The 25,250-nt window shown below is 36.3% G+C and overlaps 2 protein-coding genes across 2 annotated transcripts in view; one reads left to right on the top strand and one right to left on the bottom strand.

Annotated features, from left to right (window-relative positions):
* Positions 1 to 857: 857 nt before the first annotated feature.
* The window catches only part of alpha-Man-IIb (alpha-Mannosidase class II b), a 49,928-nt gene continuing 25,535 nt past the window's right edge, over positions 858 to 25,250 (bottom strand). The window contains exons 3-8 of the mRNA XM_053768828.2: positions 11,580 to 11,659; positions 9,516 to 9,599; positions 8,555 to 8,647; positions 5,950 to 6,144; positions 5,466 to 5,577; positions 858 to 5,242 (exon numbers count right to left, since the gene is read on the bottom strand). Of these exons, the coding sequence (XP_053624803.1) occupies positions 2,529 to 5,242; positions 5,466 to 5,577; positions 5,950 to 6,144; positions 8,555 to 8,647; positions 9,516 to 9,599; positions 11,580 to 11,659 (3,278 nt within the window). The 3' untranslated portion in view covers positions 858 to 2,528. The remainder of the gene's footprint in view (positions 5,243 to 5,465; positions 5,578 to 5,949; positions 6,145 to 8,554; positions 8,648 to 9,515; positions 9,600 to 11,579; positions 11,660 to 25,250) is intronic.
* LOC128683326 (uncharacterized) lies at positions 23,264 to 24,357 on the top strand. Its single transcript, XM_053768832.1, has one exon. It carries the CDS (start codon positions 23,467 to 23,469, stop codon positions 24,268 to 24,270), a length of 804 nt encoding a protein of 267 aa, XP_053624807.1. The 5' UTR covers positions 23,264 to 23,466; the 3' UTR covers positions 24,271 to 24,357.

The raw sequence follows: 25,250 nt of genomic DNA, 5'->3' as shown, positions 1-25,250 counted from the left end.
CAGGCTAATATCATGTCATCGGTGTAATGTGTGGTTAGTTATTTGTATTTATTATTAGATTAGCAATGCACAAGGAATGCCGGTAACATTTGAATATAATTAGGTAGTTTTTTCCAGTCCCACTATGACTCATTCCATTTAAGAAAAAAAAGGAAGAGAAATGTCCATAAATATGCTTTTGAGTGGATATAGTAGTCCTATAAATACGAAAGTTTGTATGTTTTTGTAGTACGCAAATCAGGATTTATGGATATCGATGAAATTAGGTACACGGGAAGAAACCTACAATAACACGGTATTTTTATCACAAAATTCTGCCAATTACAAAACAATATTTAACTTTGAAAAAATAATCAATGATCCACGTTCAATTTATCAAACACCATATAGGAATCATTAGTCTTTCAGTATGATAAGTAAATGATTTTGTACAGACTTGTAGTCAATATATGTGATTTAAAAAAACATGAGCCTGTATAACATCTTCAAAACATGGTAAGCGAAAATTCCACATTTTAAAAGTGGAAACCCCACTTACAGGAAGTAGAAAAATGTAGTTAAATGGAACTACTAGTAGGACTGAATAGACCGCAATATTGTGACAATGTATTTAGGTCTATGATCAACATTCAAGAGCCCCGCAGATTTTGATCCACCTTTAGTTCGGTTGGCCGCACTTACATTTTTCAAATTTATACACAAATCATACCGCGAACGCGATTTCGTTAGACCTCGCTTCAAAGATCGTGAAAAAATACAAATTTCTTTATACTAACTAGCTAAACTGTAAGTCCAACAACACTGGACCAATTATAAATTCATGACAGTTTCCATATAACCGTAGTGCTGATGCTTTCCTCACCGACGGCTTAAAATTAGCATAAACTATTCAAAGCCAAGAGGCACCGGGGCGGGTTACAGTGATTTGATTACAGTCCTATTTTATTTATAAAACAGCATTTATCACAGGCTATCTATATAAATTATATTTAACTTAATTTAGGAAATATTAGGGCTAACGAGAACCCATTAGCACCATTTGAAATCAATTATAAATATACAAGAAAATTATTAAAATTGTTTTCTAAAAGTGTTGATGTCAGTAATATTGTAGTTGTATAATTTATGAAAAATATTTTTCAAATAAATGACTTCAAATGAGCGCTCACGGGTCCTGAGGTTGATGCGCCGCTCTACGGCAACTGGAGATCCTAAATTCACTTCTTTTTCTCATTTCATTTCAATTTAAAATTCTCAAATACATATGTTTGTCACTAACGCACTTTACAATATTTGACATTGACAGAACGAGAAAAAACATATTTTAGCTTGAAATATGCTTTATATTTTTATGATTGAGGTTAAATTTATTACTATCAAATATTAGGTATATTTAATAGTAATAAATTTAACCTCATATTACTGAATTTTATTTTCATATTTTACATACTCTTCCGAAAAAAAATTTACCGACTGAAAATTATAAATCTTTAAAGGTTTAACACTAAAAATATCTAGCTAAAAATGTGTACTTTAACATAATGGTTTCCACTATACAAACAGCATCTAATTATATAGATACTTAGGTACTGTCCTACACTCCCACTCAAAAATTAATAGATTGTGCTATAACTTTTGATTAATTTTTTGTATTCAATGCTTTAATTGCAGAAATAGGGGGGAAATATAATTATTGTCTATTAGTTATATACTTTACAGAGATAATTTTAATCTGACAGCCTAAGATAATGCATATTACTAACGTTTGCGACAGTTGACAATTTGTAAAGCTGTTACATTACTTTGGAAGCTAAGAATATTTATATTTTTTTTATAATGTACACATTAATTTTTTAATATGTTATAGTGTAAACGATCTTTTTTTAATCTTACTGATAGAAAACATAATTTAAATAAAGCTCATTGATATATTCCTATATCGATAACTAATTTTAAAGTGAAATTCTATAGGATATCATCAAATTTTTCGGCATTTAGTTAATTCCACGTGAAAATTTAGGACTTCCCATCACAAATTCATCAACCTCAAATTAGGATAGAGATCTTTAATTAGTATTTGTAGGTACATATTAAATAAACTTTATAACCATTTTACTGCGCGAGCAATTTTTGGTTATCATTTAGAGAGAGCGACCATAATCTGGGTATAAATAGAATATTAAACTAATATGATATTATTGATTTATTTTTATTTTAATTGTATATTTCATTCAGATTCAAACAGGTATATCATTTGGTCCTGAGGTAGATTTACCTAGATACTAGGTCTATGAGATTGGAATAGAATAAATTTACTTGTTAATTTAATGTTATTTTTTTCAAATAGCCGATAGAATATTAAATAATTTCGAGATTCACCAATTGCACCAATCGGCGGCCGCCGCCACACACAGACTTCTCGTTTCCATCAAAACTGCACCATTTCATTACTCACCCGCATTCAAATCTCACCAAAAAATATTTAGGCAAGTAAAAACGTACAAACCAACTTAATGTCTAAACAGTCTTCAAAACCGGATTTTGAATGTTTTCACCTCCATCTGTTTCATTTTGATGCTATGTAGTCCGTCGAGGTCCTCGTAGGTCTTCAAGCCGGTGAGGCTGACGGCAGTGAGGTTGTGGATGCGGAGGCCGTTGAACTCTGTCCGGGTAGAGAAGGTGGCAGATCTGTTGAGCGGGAGCCCCACGTGGCAGTCGCGGCCGGAGCGCTGCAGCACCATGTAGCAGCGCGTGCTCGGCGTCTGCTCCAGCACCTCATCGCTGATCGTGCGCAGCGTCAACAGGTGCACCCCCGCCGGAAACTCCTTCACGAACGTCTGCGAAGACTTCACCTCCGCCTCTCCCACCTCGCTCGTATCCACTAGATAAACATTCACCGGGTAGTTCATCGCCCTGCTCATATAATCAGCCATTTCTGACGGCAATACATATGCGGAGTCCTTTTGATTCGGATTGAATTGCCTTTCGCTGACATGTTTATATCCTTTCTCACTCGTGTCTCTCTTAGGCCTCTGCTCCTGCGTGGATTCCAATAAAAGCCAGTTGTGGAAAATGGTGGGCTTGTTATCGACGACTCCTTCCCCGACGCCTCTGAAGTCATCGTACAAAGTCCTACGGTCCAACATAACTTCCAACAAGCCGGGCTCGAAGGACGAGGCGCCCTGAGCGTGGTTCGTGACCAAGGTCATGCGCGTTTCCTCATCCTGTATCCATGCCATTGTCGTTATAGGGTAGTAGTTGGCTTCGATCCCCAACTTGTCGATCTTTACCCTTTTCTGATATTGGAATCCATTCTGATCGGTATAGAATTCTGGGGGCTCGCCGTTCTGTATATCTGTTTGAATCCTCATAAACAATTCGGTCTCTCGATTCTTTGGTGGGTCCCCAAAATCAACGACGTTTTCTATAAGGACACCTCGAGAGAGTACTGGGTCTTCTACGTTGAATATCCTAACAGTGTGTATCAAAAAAGGCAAGTACATGGTGGTGATGTCGGTGGAGATCGGGCCGGACACGATGATAATGTTGTCGTCGTTTTGGTTGTTCCAGTTGGAGTACGGGAGCAACACGTTCCGCTCTGGCGAGTCGTAGTCGGGCATGAACAAATAGGCGCCTGAATGTCTTTGAGCGCTCTGATAGGCACCGAACCGCATTTCAACCACATTCTTCTTTTTGACGTCTTTTCTATATATCTGACGCAGAAATCCAGTGTTTCTGTTGATTAATAAAGTCAGGACAGAATTTTCGAGTTGAATATCTCCGGGCATCATTTTCTTCGTGACAAACAGAGGTTTCTCTTCTGGGTTCTTGGGCTCGTTCTGGCAACTGAGACAGAATACTTCGCAATGATGAGATCGGTTAGTGTGCTCCTCGAGGTTGAAGGTGACGGAGGTCAGCGCGGGTAGCGTCGCCATGAACAGAATTTCGAAATTGGTCTCGCTTAGAATCCGTTTGCCGTCATCGCGCACATCGATGTTTGGTGTGATCTGATACAGAACGTATTCCTTCTTACGTGTATCGTAAACCCTGATGTTGGTGGTGTTGGTGGTAACGGTGATTACTTCGGTTCGCTGCTCTGCTAGAGGATTGAATAGTACGATCTTCTTCCTATCAATCAACGAGACTTGCAACTTCTTAACCGGTTTGCCATAGTTCTCCCATTCGATTTCGCTTTGGATGACGTTCTTGTTGTGGATCGTACTGTCAGGTAACATGACCGTTGCTAAGGCAGCCTCTTGCAACCTGATGCAGTGATACAAACTTGTGAAAAGTTTAGTTCCGTAATCATACATTACGCTGGCCTTCGACGTTCCAGTGATGGCGTCGTGATGCTGGAAGAGCCCGAGGTTCCTGCGGGCGATAATCAACTGTTCGTAGGACTTCTCCAAACGTTTTTGCGAAGCATCGAGTTTTTCATCAGACGATTGTTTTATATGATTTGCTACCAACGTGAATAAAATTTCAGAGGTTCGCAGCTGATGTTCCAGCTGCCTAGCGAGGATCTTGATGTAGGGCCGGGTGGTGTAGTATCCGGACCAGTACGCCGGCTTGCCTTCGCTGAAAATATCTGAATAAACGAAGAAATCTCCCTTCAATGTTGGTATTTTATTATGTCTTTCCTTTACAGCATTGAAGTAATCAAGAGGAGTGCCGAACTGGACCTCAGCATTAAATTGATCCTTGTGACTATTGATGTAATTGAACATTTTCATGTAATTGATATATTGGCTGTCGAATTCGGAAGCGTAGTCGTAGCGGAAGTCATCGCCGAGGGGCACCAGGACCACGTTGTGAGTAGTCAGGGAGCCGATGCGGGTGTATTCTTCTATCAAGGTTTTGGATTTGCTCTGGAGGTTGTGATCGGTGATCTCCTCATGTTTGGCCATGTATTCCGAGTACTCGCCAGGTATTTTCCTGAAGTCGAAGCTGAGGCAGACGGAGGGATGCGGACCGCAGGTGCTTTTAATCGAGTAAATGTCGAAGGGTTGGTTGTGAATGACTAGATTAGGTTTGTTCGTGGACCAGCCTGGTATCCAGTAAAATTCCTCGATTTGTCGCTGGGCCAGCCATTGCTTCCACGCGTAATGGATGCGTTGAATGATGGCGCCTTCGAGGCCACTCTGATCGAGCAAGTGAGGCACGGTAGGCCCGTGGCCGAAAGGGTCGATGGACCATCCAATTTTGGGAGTGATGCCCAAGTTGGTTTTGAGCCAAGTATGACCTGTAAATAAATTATTTAAAAAATTAAAATGAAAGAATTGAAATTAGGCCATGTTTTTCAAATTGAATAATTATCTAGATAATAAAAAAAATACGGTGTTTAATTTTTACTTAAAATGTTTGTTTTCTAAAATGTGCTTCATAAATTTCATAGTTTTTATTGACCATATTCATATAGGAGTCAAAAGAGCGGAAATGAGGAGAATGAGGCGTAACCCAATGACCTTCAATGAACTGGTCGACAAGAGCGTAGATGTGAGTGCAGGCTTCGTCGGGCATCACCCAGCCTCCTGTCGTGATCTCAAGGCGACCTTCTTTGATCAGTTTCTTCATTGCCTGAAATTAATAACCTTTTGTCACTGGCTCGAAAGAAATAGAGGACGAGCAATCGGATGGCTTTTTTGGTCTTATCTGTTATACCATATGTTTATTTACATTTGGATTATCGATAAATTTATTAAAAATAGTTTGAGAACGAGAAGTCAGAGATATGACGAGAGATATGAGAGGTTCCCCTATTATAAATTTTATATCATTTACATACTGTCTTTAGTGAAATTTATAACACAAAATGCAACTTTTTAAAATATGTCTATTGGCAAAGGCCTCAGTCAGCCACCCAGTCCGGCATGATGACTATTGGACTACAGAGATCATCAATAAATATAAAATTGGAAAAGATAACGAAGACGATTTAAAATACCGCACCTTTTGTTTGACGGGGTGTGCGCGGTCCCACCAAGCGCTGAGGAAGGATATCTCGGCCCAAATAAAGGTCATGTTGCGGTACTCGTGCAGTTTGCGGACGACATTATTCAGAATGTTCTTTGTCTTCCATTCGAAGTACTGCTCGAATGTCTTCAGCCAACCGGGGTCGTTGTGAGAGTGGGGCACGACGAACACCTGAAAGTTATACAAAGCCTCGCTTGTTCAATGTTTTTGTGCATGAATGATAAAAATGAGTGTTGATTTCAGGGTACATGTTTGTATGTACGTGAGTTTATATTCTACTAATCCTACTAAATCATAAATACAAAAGGTTGGATATTAGTCAGCCCTAGGGTCTTTTGCCAGAGTATCCCGTATTTATTTCACTGCGACACTCACGCTCCAAACCGGAACACAACAACGCAAGCACTGCTTTGGCGGCAGAAATATATATAAGTGAGGTACACGTTCAGATGATGGATCCAAGAATTTAGTACCGCTGGTTACAGCACACGCATGTGATAGATCAACCAGCGAACGTAGGTGAAGGACCCCACCATGGATCATATGATAGTTCCCTTTGTCGCAGCCGGGATTGAAACCAGGAATGACGCGACGACGAGAGAGTATTTAATGCTGTATTTATATAATATAGTAAAATTATTTACAGTTTTTATTTTATTACTAAAACATTAAACATCGAAATATTATACCTAAACACAAATACTTAGTTTTAGCCATTTGAATAGCTTAATATAAAACCTTTAAATTCCGAACCTGCCTGCCGACGTCATCCTTTTTGGCAATGCTGTTGTTGCCCATCGGTTGTCAAGCCTTTTTTATCCTTTAAGAAGCTTCATAACCGGGAAGATAGCCTGTGGTCCAATTTTAGGGCAGAAACCACATGTAAAAATTCTAGTTATAACCAATATTGTATTGTACTTTTAATAAACAACGCCGATGTATGACAAACGCCTAAGAAATGAATAATTTACAACGTTATCGTACGATGCAATTGGTTGTTTTCTAATTATTATTTCAAGAAACTTTATCAAATTATTTTTTACGGCACTGTAAAGAAATGCCACAAAGCAAGTACATTTAAATTTGTGATTGTGAGAAACTAACTCAAAAAACCAATCGACACTGAAATATATTCACGATATAAAAATAACACGACATTAATTACGACATACTTAAAAAATCCAATTTACATTACAATTATCTAATTTATAAAATAAATTTTAAATATGCAGACATATTGTTTTATTTTTAACGTTGTATATATTCATATATATATTCCCACTAGTGCGCTAAGGTTTGTTATCACATTAATCTAGCCATCTGTAGCCAAACTCAGACACTTTATTTACTAACTATCTAGAAAATCATTTTCTAAAAGTCCTCACAATTTAAATCCGCCAACCTTCCTTTCAAATCTTAACTTATCAAGATGGAAGAAAATTGCGGTTTTAATGTGAAATGGTTTCAAACAAGACGATAAATAAAAATACTATAAAAAATATTTTGTAAATGCTAATAATTTATTAAAGTATTCGGGAAAAGTAGAAAAACAAAAACCTTCAATATGTCAGTGTGTAGTTATCGTAAATACCTCGTAAGTATTTTAACATGACAGAGACTACAGACAATAACATAATGGTAATCCATTAGGTTATTGATTATTGCCATTGACTACTGACCTTAGTTAATATTGCTTACCAAATCAATCATTCATTGAACCTAGCTAGTAAACAAAATACCTACCAAGATTTAAAAAAGAAGCACAATGTTAATGGGACCATTTACCAGTCAAAGTGGCGCAGGGATTTAAAAATAAGTACTAAATGCTAACCCGGAGATTGGAGCTCTGGCAGTAAAAGGGAGTCTGTCACGCGGACATGCACTTAGGGGAAATCCCGACGTCAGGAGGACTCGCGTTCCTATCAGCTGGATAAACTAGGTACTAGATGCACATTTTATATTTTTTATTACACCTTTTGCTGGCATTTTCTCGATTCATTTAGGTTGCTAGTTTACTTTTACTTCAGTCCATAGCTCATCCTTATTAATCATAATATCTCACGTTGCGTTCTATGCGTCGAAATAGTCGTGTGATAGCACAGCAACGAGTCGAACAACGATGTGGTTTTTTTGCAACACGTCTAATACAATTTGTGTGATTAAATTAATGAAACATTAATGTTTGGAATATAATTACAATTTCAATTGAAACATACTACATGTACTTACTTTTTAAACCACACTAAAGCAAAAGGAGAATTATCGCTTAAACGGGAAATTAGACCGTTCCGGAGGGAAATAAAGCCGAACAGTAAAATAACGTTTTTTCAAAATTTTTGTAATATTATATTCATTTGTAAAGCATTATTCTCTCTCTTTCTTCATCGCGTGTCGTCTTTCATATAAGCGTATCCAGGGATTTGAAATGTTGTGATACATTACACGCAGGATACGCGTAAAAAATTAACATTAAATTTCGAAGATAGCCATTCACATCCATGGGATTTCAAAACTCATTCGGTTTGTCCATTCATGAACACTACTTTCACGTTTATTGTTAGTAGTATTACAATAAACGTACCTTCAATGTCGGTCGGCGAGAGTCGTTTTTAATCTTTTCGTAGCGGTCCTCGAAGGACTGCTCCCAAAACTCCTTCGTCCTCATCCAGCTCGGCTGAAATAATACAACTTTATTTTTAAGATACCTTTCCTTTTTTTACCTTCAAATAAAAGGCTATTTGCTGTCGTTTACATGCTATCTGTTGTTACATAACACGACCGCGTATTGTTTTTGGCTTTAGCCATTTATTCAATTACTCTTGTGTCTTGTGTTGCCTCAGAAGAGAAGGAAAATCGGAGAAAGCGTAGAGTACACAAAAAAAAAATAACGAAAAAGCTATTGAAATGTTTATGAAGTTCCTTGTTCATAATTGAAATACTAACGCAAACTCATTTCACCAATTAATTCGTTTCGAAAGCAACGAACAAACAGGCCAACAAACATAACTGCAGTTGGAAGTTTCAAATATTGAAACAACAATCGAAGCTGGTATTTCCGACATTTCAGCAGTCTTGACGCAGAACGTCGCTTTCGCGAAATGTCATCATGATATTTTTTTTAAAATTCGCGAAATATTACATTCTCAAGATGATACATTATACATTCAGGGCATTTTTCGTCAACGTCAAGACAAACCTAATCAACACCAGCAGACGTTCTGCTGAAAAGGAGATTCGATTAAGTTACCAGATTTTACCTTATATGGTTTCTTTAATATATACTAAGATGAAAAACATTTGTAGTGATTTAATTATTTCCTTATTTGTGGTAGATGCAGGAGCATGCTAATCGTCAGTCATTTTTTAGTTATTTTATCATTTATGTCAGTAAAACATGTACATTTAGGCATTTTTAACACCGATTTGTATGTTTCATGTATTTTGGCAAAAATATTTTTTTCTTTGTCACGATAACATTTTGCGAATTTGTCGTTTTGCGCCAAGGCAAATCCTACAATTACGGTATCGAATTGGCAACTCACCTGGAAGTCGAATGATGGATAGATTAAAACGGTGTCGATATCGGCTGAACTCTCTTTGAGCAACGGGCATACATCTTCATTTACCTGTAATAGATTAATTAATTCAACTAGCCAACCGAGAACTCCATTATCGATAATAACTCTGTGATTGATTGTACGGGAAACCCTAATACCTATCATATGACTGGGATGAAATCTTACTCTTACAATACTAATTTATATTTAATAATAATAATAATTTGTATGAGACAACTGTACTAACCGTATGAATGATTTTAAAACTGCATTGTATTGATTGTGTACAGATAAGATATAAATCTACATTTCAACTTACAAACGAATACTCGCGATGGACTACACGATAACAAATGATGGCATTTGTTATACCGACATACCTTGGCCATACCAACAACATCTACAATACATAATAGTACTAGGGTAGGGTACGGTCACTCCCTGACTCCCGTTAAAATCGGATTCACCCATATTCATACAGTCCACGAAATTGCAGCGTGTTTGTATGGAATTGTATTGTCCGTTTCCTAAATTTTTATCTACACTACGCTAGGTCTTCGGCATCCTGAGTAAGTAAGACCATGACACGCATATCCTGCTTAACAACATCAAACCAGCACTTTTTGGAATTTCTCCTTGTGCCGGGCCCGGGAGTGGCCGACCTGTGCTATATGACTGACCATAAACCTCAAGTTCACAAGTTCCGTTCTCCCGGATGATTGGACATTCCTTGACTTTAGCAACAGCAACAATAACTCAAGACGTTTTGAGTCTGTTAGGTTACTAAATCGTTCGATTACACGTTCCTTCGTAAATTTCCCTGAACGTAGCGCCTGATAGAAACGCTTTATTATACAGGTTGGCTTTTCATACGCTAGCCTAATTTTGACAAATTTAGATGAAGAAATAGAGCGGACAATGTCGAGAGAAATCTTTGCGAAAGATAACAATTTTCCCCCATTCGAATTGACTATCTCCAGTACTCAATTTAAAATAGCTTTATGTTCTTTTCTCACATTTTATATTTCTTTATATTCTTGTATTTTACGTACCTGTACTGAGCATATAAAATTAGGTCAGTGTTTGAAATGCCACCCTGTACAAACAAATTAACAGTAAATAATTTGTCAGTCACTTTCTAAGTACTATTCTTTATAGATTACCAAAATTATGAAAAAATATACTACTTAAGGGACTATTCCAGAACCAAATTTAATAAAGACGACCTCGAGTCCTGGGTTCGATTCTTAGCGCGGGCAAATATTTATACGCTTTAAATTTATCTGCGGTTCTAGGTATGTTGTACCAGTTTCTGTGTTTGTGTCCATTAGACCAACGATACAAGCTTAATGCTTAGTGTGGGCCGTTGAGTATTGTCCATTTAATTAATTAAAATCCGCACTGCGGTTCAATAGTGACTGATTGACAAACAAATTAACGCCCATACTTGTCGATATAAATGTAAACAATTGTAGTTATTGGTCACCGATCGGTGTTTTCTTTTTGTATGAGAACACATCTGACTTCCAGTTCCTATGAGATTGTTGCATAGGTAACCATATTATTGACTATTTTCGACAGTCTAACCCTGATCCTAATTGTTTCTACAGTTATGTCCGATCGATTAATATAATGCATTTCTACGAAATTATAGTTGTCTATCCACAACAGCCTCTGAGCTAAGCCGCTGATGGACGGACACACTTGACGAAAATATAAGAGTACCTTGTTTATTTCGGAACCCGATTTTTGTTTTCTTCTGTCAATATCAAATATTGTATAGTGCGATAGTAACAAAACATTGTTTTAATTTTTTAATGAATATAAAGGTACCTTAGCCTTGTGTTAGACCTGGCATCAATCTCCATAAGACAAAAGCAGATGTGATTTGATCGCGGAATAATCTGATTGCGGTTCCAATTCCCCCACTACTGTATTTGTTTTGGTTCGTTGTCTGTTTGTTCAAATATTTGAACAAACAGCCAAAATTAACCCCTGAGCCTTTTGACTTCTAAATGTATACTATCACAATATAAATGGTTAATTTACCTGGTCTTGACGTATTGGTTCATGGAAGAATTTCGGAGGTCTTTTGAGGTCCAGTTCAAGGGCATTGTTCAAGCTGACTCCTGCAACAATACGAGATGTAATTATTGTCGTCTCTGTCATCTGATATAAGAGACAAGAACAGTAAAACAAACAAATAAAGAATATTATCATGTGATTCCCAATCGACAGGCCGCCTAACGTTGACCTGCTTTGAAATCGATGTTGCTGCGCGGACGCAGACACAACAGATTATGACTACAAATCTAAAGTCTAATTACAAGTTAATTTACATAGTAAAATGCAGTTCTTTTATATCCAAGACCAGAAGAGATCCTCTCGATATATGTAAGTGCCACAGATGTAATTTATTAATTTCATTGGTTGCTATCGAGCAAGTCATAGATTAAGTTTATTTACACATTATAAACTACAATCAATTAAAAAAACAGTATGCCACCAGATCCATGGATCGACAATACCGATAAGGAACTAAACCAACATTGCATATTCATGGACTGATGGAATTAATGAAAATGGAATTGATTGGCTGAGATACTTTAGATTGCAATTCACATATTATGCCACTTTAGTGAATAGCTAGGTAGCTGTTGGGCCAATACGTGTTTAAGGCCTTATAAACACGAACGCTTTGTCTACGCATATCAAAAAGCTGTTGCTATGGAACACAAAATAGCCATGAAAAAATGAGTTTTACAAGATAATTAGTTTAGTTTCTTTAGTGTTTCACTTTTGGGCAAAGGCCACCACCACCAACTTAGGCTTGAAAAAATGAGATAAAAAAATATTATATATCGTAATTTTGGGGTGAAAAGGAGATAATGCCTTACGGAATCTTACTTTTATAATAGGATCAATCGCATAAAATTTTAAATTGGATCGGTGAGTTACCAATACTTAATAAAATACGTTATTGTAGACAAAATTAAAATAGTAGCGGCAAAAATTCATTCACGGCTCAATCATCTGTCAAATACAATTTATTATGTAAGCATTTATTATGAATTAGCTGTCCATCTGTCCGGTTCCTGGCCAACGTGCTTTCAAAGTCGTTGTTTAATATTAATATCACCCTTATAAACATTTATTTATAGTACCTGTCTCCATTAATATGAGATTGGCATATTCAAACTGATATTTCGTCTTCACAAAAATAAAAATTTGCAAGACTTTTTAGTAGACAGATAAATCATTTATTCGATTGTTACGAATACACAAATACAAAATAGATTTTTAATATGTATTAAAACGCAGTACAAGAAACTCGTACGCTGCAGCTGCCAAAATGGTTACTTCAGCGATACTTTTCCCAATACCGGTAATGTGAAGACGCTGATTTTCAGATACGTCTTGGAAGTAGGAGCTGATAATAAGAACTAATAAGAAAAAAGATACTACGTACCTACAGGAGTTCAGACTTCACCGTATTTCCACGGTAGATTAATGCTAGCTGCATCAAAAGGCTCTTCAAACTAAAGCTAGCTTTTTCCCGAGCGAAATTAACCATCGTTGATATCTCAGGCACACGGGACAGAGTGACGACGTCGTTTTATAGAACCACAATATTTAAAGTTAAATCTTCAGAAATGGAAAGTTGTAAATAACAATCATTGCAACTTTTATTGGACCTTTACTTGATTTTATCAAGTGTTCAATGTACTCGGTTAAGTGCTAAAATCCATAAAAAAAAACCGAAAAAAATAATAGCTTACGGTGCGTTAATTGCGTACACACATTCACACATACATTAATAAGTATAATAATGCGTACGAAATTTTATTTTATTTTTTTATATTTTTAATTAATAGTTCATAATTGGGACTAAAACTATTAATGAAGATGACATACTTTATTTAAATAATCGCGAGTAAAACGAAAGCCAAGGATTAAGCGAATTTCAACTGTATAAATGGATCTCCAATTAGAGAGAGACTACATCCAGGTGTCAATCCAATACAGGTGGTTATATCTAAGTGTATGTGGACGGCCTTCACACGGCATCAACACGTCCATTATCATATCACGTCACGGGGCTATGCTTGTGATCCTCGTAACATATAAATCTGCATCCGGAGATACAGCACATGTGCATGCATGCATATGCAACACGCGAACTATCGGGCAATCAAAATAAATTTGCCAACTTACTACTTATACATTTATGACGTTATTTACTGCTTTTGTACCGGCTTTAATGCAAATAAATTATCTTTCATTCCTTCATTAATTGGCGAGTATGCTTGGGATTAATTAATATTTCGTTTAAAAGTACCTACATGTTTCACCCATGCTAACATCAAAAATACAAAACTTGTATAATAATTCTAAACTCGCGAAATTCTACAGACTAATTAATGAGGACATAAAAGTAAAAGAACAATAGCGTGTTTCCTTTTACAAAACAAAATCACATCACATACGTGTTCCAAACACGAGATAACGATTTTTATTTGTGAGGAAAAAACATCGTGAGGATACCTGTATACTGGATTAGCTTGTGTGTGAAATTGAAGAAGGCAATGGCAAACCACTCCATTAATAGTGCCAAGAAAGTTGTGTGTGTTCCATCCACGTACTGACCACGACCCTCAGCCATGAGGAATAAGACTATGAAGAAGATTATAATTTGCACGGCTACTAATAACTACGTCGAAGACCTAATTACGGATGCGTTTGGCGGTCTGGCCATAGACTCTGTAACATGTTCCTTTATATTAATTACTAGTTGCGCCCCGGAGCTTCGCTGCCAGGGGAATTTCGGCATAAATGTTATAGTACCCTATGTGTTATTCCATATTCTACTCGTGTACTCAAATTTCATAACAATCCGTCCAGGAGATTTTGCGTGAAAGAGTAACAAACAAACATACATACATTATATTATTCTTATAGATCAATAAATATAAATACACATGTCAGATAGATAATGTAAGGAACCTAGGGAAAATGTAAACGCAGGATAAAATGTGTAGCATTTTATTCGCAAGGCACGCAAATGCCGGAGTATGCTGGCAGTTCCTGCACAAAACGCTGTGAAAAGGAAATCAGTTCAAACTACATCCTTTGCAACCTTATTGCTTTTGTCTCGTTCACGTTGCGCCGGGGCACTCCGCTGTGATACCGGGAACGTTTAATTTTTGCTCTTCCCAGTAGTAAAGCGAATTAAAAATCGTGGTGACGCAATGTTTTAGAGCTCTCTTTGAGCTTCACCGACGGGTTTCAATCCCGCTGTCGAATAACTGTAATATTTTTCCATTCTTGGATTGGTAATTTGGTTTAGCTGTTTGCAATCGGTTGAATAGCAATCCGATTGCATGTAAAGCAAAATCAATCTTCTGTTCTAATGAAATTATTGTATTCTTCTATTAAAAGGGGCCAGAGGGTTTCCGAACCATTAAGTATATCTAAAATAGGTAAAAAATTGATACATTGGAGCCCCCTTACATATTTATATTATTCTACTTTTTAATATTTGTTAGCGACAATAGAAATCCATTATCTGTGAAAAATTCTACTGCCCATAACTATCACGATTCATGAACCGGTGGTAGTGTATTGTTAGTATAGTTTGTAGTGTTATATATGCTTCATAAGATACAGTCTGGCGACAGACAGAGAGTTTTTTACCTTTAGGGTACGGAATCCTAAAAATTGAACCCAACACAAAGTTCATGAGAACATGCTTTTAGGATCCTCTGACCGACGCAAGCCCTGGATTGCTTACCGCTGCAAGCGCACAGTCACTGAGATTTATATCCCCCTACGTCTGGCCGATTATTTCAATTCCCACAGGGCGGCTTTCACGGGCTTACCATACAGGTAGGGGCTGTAGATACACAGACATATATATCTGACGAAGGCTTATACAAAGCTAGGTAACGCCTGCGGTCTACCCATTATTCGAAGGGAGGCACGATTGCCATGCCATGCCAGCTTGCTATGTGCAGTAATACAATACCTCGCCTGCCTGGCATACCGTATAGGAATTGATGACACGGTATAGATTACTGTCACAGTCACAGGCAACGTCGATGTCGACACCATTGATACACATCAATATAATGTTATCACAGCTCGTTAGCTACATTGCGATGTATTAATTATATACTCGTGCTGTTATTGACATCGCCAAAATGGACAGGGATTGAATTATTTTTAGGTGTATAGTCAGTATACCAGACAATATAGTTAAACACTTTGTACTAACAATCTCACTGACTCTTGAGATATTAAAACGAGAGAATGTGTGCAAACTATGTTCGCATGCTCCTTGTATTAGTTACTCAAGAATAAGCCCCAGTTTACACGGTTACCTCGCAAATTATCTTGTACTTCTATATTTTTGGTTACTTCATGATGGTAAAATCATGTCTACTATGGGACGTTGGGTATAAAAAATACACATAAAATACAAATATGTTTCAAAAAGCTTTTTGTGTTATTTCTATATAGAAATTGAATTTGAACTGTGACGTAACAGGACACGACGCTTCACGAGTACAAAAGCTGATACTGCTGAAAGATTTTCTTCTTTCGCCTTTGATGTGCATTGAGAGTGGCACCACACTTTCCCCGATAAAGTTATGCAGACTTTTTAAACACCGAAGACTTTTTAAGCACCATAAAGCAAAATGTTCAGTGTTTTCTTTTGTAACATGAATCGCATGAATCTCAACTTTAAAAAGGTTTAAAAAAAGACACATAGAGTACTCGATTCAACTGACTAGTGAAAGTAAAAGGAATAAACCTTCTTTTATCTATAAATAAACCTCACCACAGTTGTAAGAAATCCAAAAACTCTCAAGAACGAGTGGTCGTAATTAAACAGTCAATAATATGGTAGATGACAAAGTCAGAAAATTGTAAAAAAAAAATCGGCTTTTTGATTTATTTAGACCATATTGTGATAATCCATAAGACTGTAACAATGCTGCTGGATCATTTAAGTATGAACACTGCAAGTTGGTTATAAAGTCCATTAAAATATATATATATATATATATATTTTAATGGACTTTATAAAATATAACTTAATAAAATTATTATTTACGCTGGTTGAGTTTATATATATATATATATATATATATATATATATATATATATATATATATATAAACTCAATATATATATATATATATATATATATATATATATATATATATATATAAACTCAACCAGCGTAAAAAATAATTTTTGAAACAACTTTTATTAAAAAGTCATCAGCATAAAATAAATATTTAAGGTGGCTGTCGAACAAATATAGCTTTTTTCGCTAAGATAATAATCAATCGTGTAGTAGAAAGGGCAAACCAAAGAAGCACTGGGTTGATGCCGTAAATGATTACATGCTGGGTATGTCAATGTTCCGATAGCTAGGGATGCTAATGTATGGCTTAGTGGTGTAATGTAATAGCTTAGTGGTGAAGAAAAAGTAGGAAAGCGGACGTTGAGCTATGAAGCTTAACAGCTGAGGAAACAGCCGATAAGATCTCATATGGAAGAGAGATTTATACAATGCTTTATTATGAGAAGGACGAATATTACTCAGCTATTTATTTAAATCTACTCCAGCACTCGGACAACGCCTCAAAAATGCACTCAATAGTTATCACGGCAGTGCCATAAACTACGTGGGTCGTCAAGATCGCACAGCCCCAGAGTATTGCCCGTTTTATGTCTCCGCTCTCTCTGTCAACCCAGCGATGAGCGACGATCAAAAGACGAGTGAAGAGGTTGTATCTAATCCTTTTTTACACGTTACGTTTTTCACAACAGTTAATGTTGAATTTTGTTTAAAATAAATTATACCTAAAGTATAATTAAATCATTTGTTAAAAACCGATTATTTGTGAAAAAAAACACGACTGCTGTCCTTTATGATTTAGCTAGCTTTTGCCCGCGGCTTCGAACGCGTGAATTTCCCACGGGAACATTGATGTTTACGGATTGAAAGGTACCAGGTCTTTCTCCTTGCTTCAAATTACACTTATGAAAAAGTTAAGCAGACAAAACGTGAAATGGTAGACAGATTTTGTAACATACACAGTTAAGTAAAATGTACAGTTTAACGGAATTGTTCTGTTACAAATCTATTATTTTTCCTTTAACAATTCGCTGAATGCAGGAGAAGGTACTGATGGGGTTAAAAATTCCAACATTCTCTCGGGAATGATTGTGATATTTATGTATGTCCATGTATACATATTTTTCATATACATTGTCATGGAAAATGAGGAAAATTGTAAGTGTATTGAGGCGAAACAAAATAAAAGAAAAATCTATTTAAAACTGAGAGAAATTTGTAAGGATCGTGGCAAACCGATATCTCTTGCCTGTATCCACCCCCACGGGCTTTAGGCGTGACAATATCTTTACCACATCTAAACATAATAAAACTGTAAATAGGCTGGTCTGTACATAGAAGATGATATTAAAGAAAAATAATTATGCTCATCGCGCAAATACTACTGGATGGCATTTGATGCGGTTTTCACATATAGCGGATGGTCAAATTAAAAATCTGGCATAGGTTTCATCGCGATACATTGCATGGAACCCGAGATATAGATGATGATAATTATAAGAACACAAAAAAGCGGGCGCAACCGCACAATATTCTACTTTATTGCATATATTAAAATATTATATTCAATAAAGTAGAATATTGTATTGTCGTATTTAATCCTCCCTTTAAATACGCCCGGTATGTCGGTGCGAGATAAATTTCAGCGAAATGCGATTATACGCTGGAGAGCTATTTCTTCGGGCTAATATATAATCGATAGCTACTGTATTGCATTACTGTGATGCAAAATCAATTTATTACCTACCAACAGTAGCAACAGTAGCCTTGATAGTTCAAAGATACATATCATGACTACGTACAGAATAAATTTATTAACTTCTTTTACCCCTTATTAAAGGCATGTCGGTAATGATGATGAAGAATACTAGTAAACGCCGCGAACAAATATTATAGAGTAGAGGTTTATTATTATTAAACTATTATGATTAAACTTACTATTGGTCCTTGAAGTAACTAATTGCAAAGAGTCAAAATTTAAAATTATAAACAATTTTGTCGCTCTTTATCGGTATAATGAAACATAGTATACCCATTAGATCGTTGCCATATATAAAATACCACCGAGCAGAACAGTGTTCAAGAAAATAAATATAAGTTTCTATATTTTATTCAAGGTGAATATTGATGGTCCAAAGAGGCATTAGACTGGAAGACCAAAGTTTTGTCTGCCTCGAAAATTTTCAGCCAAACGAACCCCTGGCACATGCATATATGTAGCTTGCTACCTTTTAGTAATCTATTTACATTACTGCTTCTTCCTTATGTGCCTATTAATTACTGGACATGGGCCGTCAGCTCCTTAAATTTTGTCTTATCCACAGCTAGAATGAATAATTGTTCGACTGTTTTTACTCCTGTCCACTCTCTGATGTTTTTGAGCAAAAACATCTTGCATCATTGTTTGAAGGAGATGGTACTGGAATTTCCTCAATATGTGACCAAATTTTTCTTGTTGTAATATTCCAAGCTCCACCATTTTGCCCATGCGGCTGAGAACTTCAATATTGGTAATGTGGTCCGTACTAATTTATAACTGCATAGTGTAAATAATTAAATTGTGAATTAATTAAGTAGACATAGAAGAAGCCTTTGTGCTACGGCTTTGAAAACCAAAGCGGATTCGATAGTTCATTAGTATCTAGCAGCCGCAAATTTTCGCCGCTGGTACCTATATTTGAACGAAGCTACATCAAATTGCTCGCTCCTGAACAATTAATCCTATATAGAATAGTACTTCAAATATTTGCTACAAAAATATAAGCTTCTCAAGTATTCTTGAGAGCTCGTTGTCGATTGAGTTCTTCTTATAATGAGTAGTGAAGTATTAAGAGAAGTATATTTTTAATGAGATTAAAAAAAATGTATTTCAGATACAAGATTTTATTATTTCAGAGAGATCTTGTTGTATTCAACGCGTGACAAAAAAAATATGTCATCCATATTAAATGTAGTATACAAGTATCAGCTCAAACGGTTAAAGATATTTACTTCAAAATTGAGTTGTAAAATTCCACCCGAAAAAAACATAGTAAGTTACCGACATGCATAGATGGCAAGTTAAAAATAACCCGTAAAAACCCAGACGGACGGATCAAGGCATTAGATAAAAACAACCCATTTAACCAAGTAATATCGTAATAGTTTGTGTAGTTAGACAAGATGCAGCGGGATTCAAATGCAATAAAGTTAATTACTTTCCTTCGGGACTTAAACTTTAAATTCCTCAAACTCAATAGAGTTTGCAATAGGTAACTTGAATTGTAATGGACGAACATATATATTTTATGTTTACTACTACTAGTTTTTGCCCGCAGGCTCGCCCGAGTTCATTACGTGCGTCCGCTGATAACTTATTTATGTCAATATCTCGGAAACCTATATCAGATTTTAAATTAGACATATACAACCGTGTGAAAACCTTATTAAATTCAATTCAGTAGATTTTTCATGATGCAATTTTATAAAATATTTTATAATTATATAATATGAAACCCTATGACAGTGATGAATTCTGGCGTCATAATTTTGAAATTAAACATTCCTAATCTAGGAGGTTCCTTACGGAAATTTTCCTAATTTGAAGTATATTAATACATCATATACTTCTACTAATTACAAGAACAAAAAAATAGTTCATTAAATAAGTTAATTAAATACGTAGGTACGTATTAAGTAAAAGTTATTAGATTAGTGATACTAAATTATCAGATTCGATTATTCAAATAGGAATTTTGTCGCCAAGGAACGACCTATTCTTTTGCAATACCATAAAATACATCAACTCCAGTTTTATTTTTAACTCTTAAAAATATCACTCGGACGCCGAGCTAAGTTGGAAACAAGTAAGTTATTATTGAGTTAAGTTTTAATAAGCAATTAACAACAGGTCGCTTTTGCCAAGTAAGTATCGAAGTCTTTGAATAGTTATTCCCTTTTTCGATACAAGTTTGAGTACCTTGGGTTTCCTTTGATATACTTTTTCTTTAATTTCCGAGCTCGGGCGTCTCTTTGGTACCTCCTCAATGAGATAGCTTGTTAACGGTAGACCTTATTAAAACTTTATTATTTACATTTTACAAGAAGATATCGTTAAAAGTTAGGTGTGGAAAACGGGGTGCAAAATCAAATAAAATAAGCAATTTAAATATAATTTCCTCATTGCACTGAACAAGTCTTACGTAGTCGCAATAGTTAAAATAAACGTATACATTCTCTGTTCTAACAAATGCGAAAAATAGTACTTAATACATGGGATGGAAAAATGACAAATTCATATATAAACGTCAAGTTTCGTGGTGCAGACAAAGCATGTGTTCGTGAAGCAGTTCTGTAAAACTTGACGTAAATTTTTGACGAGCTATTTTTCATGCCTCAGCTTCATAGCGTCTTGGCATTGTCATTGATTTGACACACACTAGTATGTATGAGTTACGCAGATCCTGTTACAGCATCTGAGAAGATCTGAAAAACATCCTGTTTCCGAACACAACAACATGTAAGAGTAACAAGATCACAACCATTCCTGGCATACTTGTGTTCATTATATTTTTTTATATAACAAATAAATCCACTACGTAAAAAATACACTGTTGGGAAATGGAAAGTATATTTTAACAGGTCTATTTTTATTCTGCACATTTTAAACACCCACATGTTTGCACCAAAAGCATCTTTGACAGTGAACGAGATTGTAACCTTCTTTGAGGATAATTGCTTTTAAATGTGTAATTACAAACAAGCAAGTTAAATACAAGCGCGTACCAAAGGCTCCTTCAATTTTATTTAATTAATGTAAATTATTTGTGCTCAAAAGTTTATGTGAGGCAAGCGGGTGGTTGTACAAACCGAGACAAGAAATTTTAAGGTTTATTTTTACTTTTCTTTCGTTTTACCTATAGAGTTAAATTATTTCACGTCGCTTCAGGTTCTATAAGAATGCGTTATTATAATAAGCACAATCTGATCCAGCATTCAGGGTCGGCTTCCTACCTACGTGGGAACTCTTCAACGGATTATAGCACAGACATATTTTTTGTCACGCTTTGAATGTAACAAGATCCTCCCTGACGACAATAAATGCTTGTGGCAAAAATGTTGTAAAAAACTTGTTTACACTGGGTTACGCGGGGTCACAAACCCAAATGCACCGGGAACTCGTGAGGACGAGATCGATGAGACGAGATCTATGCATATTTTAATGTGATATTCGTATTGGCTATATTTACTGCCGTTTTCGCAAAAACAATACCTGATATCAGCATTTGCGAATGCGTTGATAACATCTCTTGTGTCCTGCTGCACAAAGGGACAAAGCAAATAGGATCAATGGCTAAACACATAGGGAGCGCTCAGACACAGGAGTAGAGATGGAACAGAGGCAAAGCTTCATACAAATGCGTATTCCTAGGTGTTCTTTTTGTCTACTAGCCGCAGAGTAGACTGAATAAAACCGGTTTACGCGCGCTCGGCTAGTAGACAAGCTGAGGACTTAAGTAAATATTGACACGGTTGAATTTTAAATTGTTTTTAGTGGAATAAGAAATAAATAGGTAGTTAAAAAATTGCAACTGATTGGGAGGTGTAAATTTACAAAATATTTTGTTTATTTTATTTAAATCTCCTTTGTCAACACTACCAAAATAGGTAACGTTTTCGGACACTCCTTAGATGCTATGCCTCTGCTCCGATTCTCTACTCCTGTGGCTCAGAGCACGCGTTGCGAAGGGACGAGCGATACCTGATAATATTTGATGACTCCATTTGGTAATACTAGTTGCACGCGCAGGTTTAGTGCATTACATACATACACATGTGGTCGTCCAAATCAAAAGGGACCTTATGGCGGCTTAGGTCTATATTGCCGTTGTTTTATATTGGAACAACGGCAATAAAGACCTAAGTGCTAGCCGCCATAAGGTCCCTTTTGATTTGGACGACCACATATTATCACTGTTTCCTATGGGGGTAGGCAAAGAAAATGGATTTCCAGAACAGTGAATTAACCTTCCGGAACTTATCATTGATTCACTTATCATTTGATTTTTTTCAGTTGAAAATTTCACTCGAGAAATGATAAATTCTCAAACATAATCTCGAACTAAAAAGTAATAACAAATTGTAGATTTCATGTAATACAACTCTCAACTGTACAGTCAACAGTATATCAATTATCCAAAATCAGTTCGTTTATACAATAAAGACCCATACGAACAATAACGTGCCATTATGAATTAGTAAACTAAAATCCGACTAGAACCCGTCCAAAATTGGTTAATACGTCTAAACGAGGCGGCAATTAGCATATCAATTAAAAAGAGGGGCGTGGCGGGAACATCAAGCTGTCTCTTTCGTGCGCGTTAAAATTAGCGCCAAATGTTTACGGAGTAAACAAAGTTTTACAGCAGACAAGACCGTCCGTTCAAAAATTGAGATCGAGGAACCTTTAACCCTTTCATTGCCAAATGTCACAGAAGATGATCAAGTACTGCGGCCGCACTTATCATGAAGGCTATTGTGATATAAGACTACACGTAGTTTACGAACTGTCGCATATCCTACTAATATTAGACTTATTTTTTTTTTGGGCGGTAGCTGTCAAAAAATACACACAACTTATTTATTGCTCTGTATTTATTTACTTGAATAATTAGTTTTTACCTATTTATTGGGTGGATTTGATTACCTTATGTATTAGTTCACTTCAGTACACTTGCCAGTCTTTTTCACTTCACTTCTATCACTATCTCCTGGACTTCCACTACACCTCATCATTGTCATCTCATAATGGACGCCATATCACAGCTGTGCAAAAACATGGAAGAGCTTAAGAGTATGTTCAACTCCAGGATGACATCATTCGAACAGTCTCTAGATGGCTCAGCTACTGCGGACAATTCTTCTGTCTCAAACAGTGAGTACCAAACATTCAAGACATTTATTTGGAAGGCTGTCTCGAGTCTTAGCAGCCAGATGGATTTGGTTTTATGTGCTCTTGATGAGTTTGAAATGAGGTCAAGATCCAGTATGCTGCTTCTTCATGGACTCGCTGAGGAGAAGGATGAAGACATTGCAGACATCCTAATAAAGCTTTGCCGTGATAAATTGAACATTTCGGTCACTTCTAATTCTTTCTCTGCATGTTGGCGTATGGGTGGATACCCTAAAGCAGATAAACCGCGTCCCATCCTCCTTAGATGTGGAGACATCTCTTTCCGCCGTGATATATGGTCTGCTAAAAAGCTTTTAAAGGGAAGTGGCTTGACCTTCTCGGAATTCTTAACGGCGCCTAGGCATGCGGTATTTGTTGAAGCACGTAAGGCCTTAGGGATTAGCGGTTGCTGGACGAGCGATGGAAAGATTGTCGTTGTGACTGTCAAAGGCTCCAGAAAGAAGATCACCACTAGGGCACAATTAACAGCGGTAATTGAAGAGCATGCGGCCGCTAAGTGCAGTGATAAGCCAGCGGCGACGGTGGCGGTTGAAGATATATCTAACACGGCCCCCTCTAGCAAGAAGGCAGGCCCTCCGTCCTTCAAGTCAACCCGGGCCCCGAGTGCCCGGCTTCATTCCAAACCGTCGAGGGTCTAGGGATTCCGTTGCTGTATTGTCGCCGGTATCTTTTAGCTTGAGTTCAGTAGGTATCTTTATATTTCATTCTACTAGCGGTGTTTTGTACTTTAATTTTTTTTTGTGGATTGTATTTTACGGGTATTTCTATACATATTTTACTGGTAAACACATTTAAATTCTGACCCACACACTTTGTCACGTTCAAAATTTAGGTAGTTCATGGTAATGTTATTTTTGCACGCTCCTTCATTTAATAGTCATTTTGAGCCATAAGCTGTCAAGTTTGACTTTGACGTTTCACTTTTTTTTTTTTTTGCTATCCGACTATCTTAACTGTATCGTATCGATTAATTATAATGTATCGTTAATTTATAATGTTTTACCACTGTGATTTTTTGATTTTTGAATGCCCGTTTGCAAATTTTTATTACAGTATACATACACTGTTATTATGTTGGTTATATTGTTAGTCATTATATTGGCTATTGTATCTAAAGTGACTGAGTCTGGCAAGTAATTGAAGGGAATTTTATTTCAGTTAAATTTAATTTAAGTTTTAATTTTATTTAGTGATATTTGTGTTATTTATTGGTTTATACTATAATATATTTTTGTTTACACTCTATGTCTGATGTACTGCGCTATAACTCTGATGATGAATTCTTCTCCTTATCCTCTTCGTCTGATAGTCTGTTCAGCGCGAATGATGATCTAACTCCGTCTTTATGTGATATTTTAAATGTAACTTTCTCCTCTTTAGCCAAAAATTTCAATGTTGTCCATATAAATGCGCAAAGCATCCCTGATCATTATTCTGAGTTGCTGTCTAGTTTTTCCCCCTCTCGCATTCATGCTATTCTCATTTCGGAAAGTTTCTTAAAACCTTCGCTTCCCTCTACATTGTATCCTCTTCCCGGTTTTCGCCTTATAAGAAACGACAGGACTTACATTTCTTCCTGCAATGGAGTGTCTAAAATGGTGCGTTGTGGTGGTGTAGC

This window comes from Plodia interpunctella, chromosome Z (assembly GCF_027563975.2).
Source record: "Plodia interpunctella isolate USDA-ARS_2022_Savannah chromosome Z, ilPloInte3.2, whole genome shotgun sequence".
Taxonomy (NCBI): Eukaryota; Metazoa; Arthropoda; class Insecta; order Lepidoptera; family Pyralidae; genus Plodia; species Plodia interpunctella.
The sequence above is the reverse complement of the archived record's forward strand: the minus strand, read 5'-3'. Positions and strand labels throughout refer to the sequence as shown.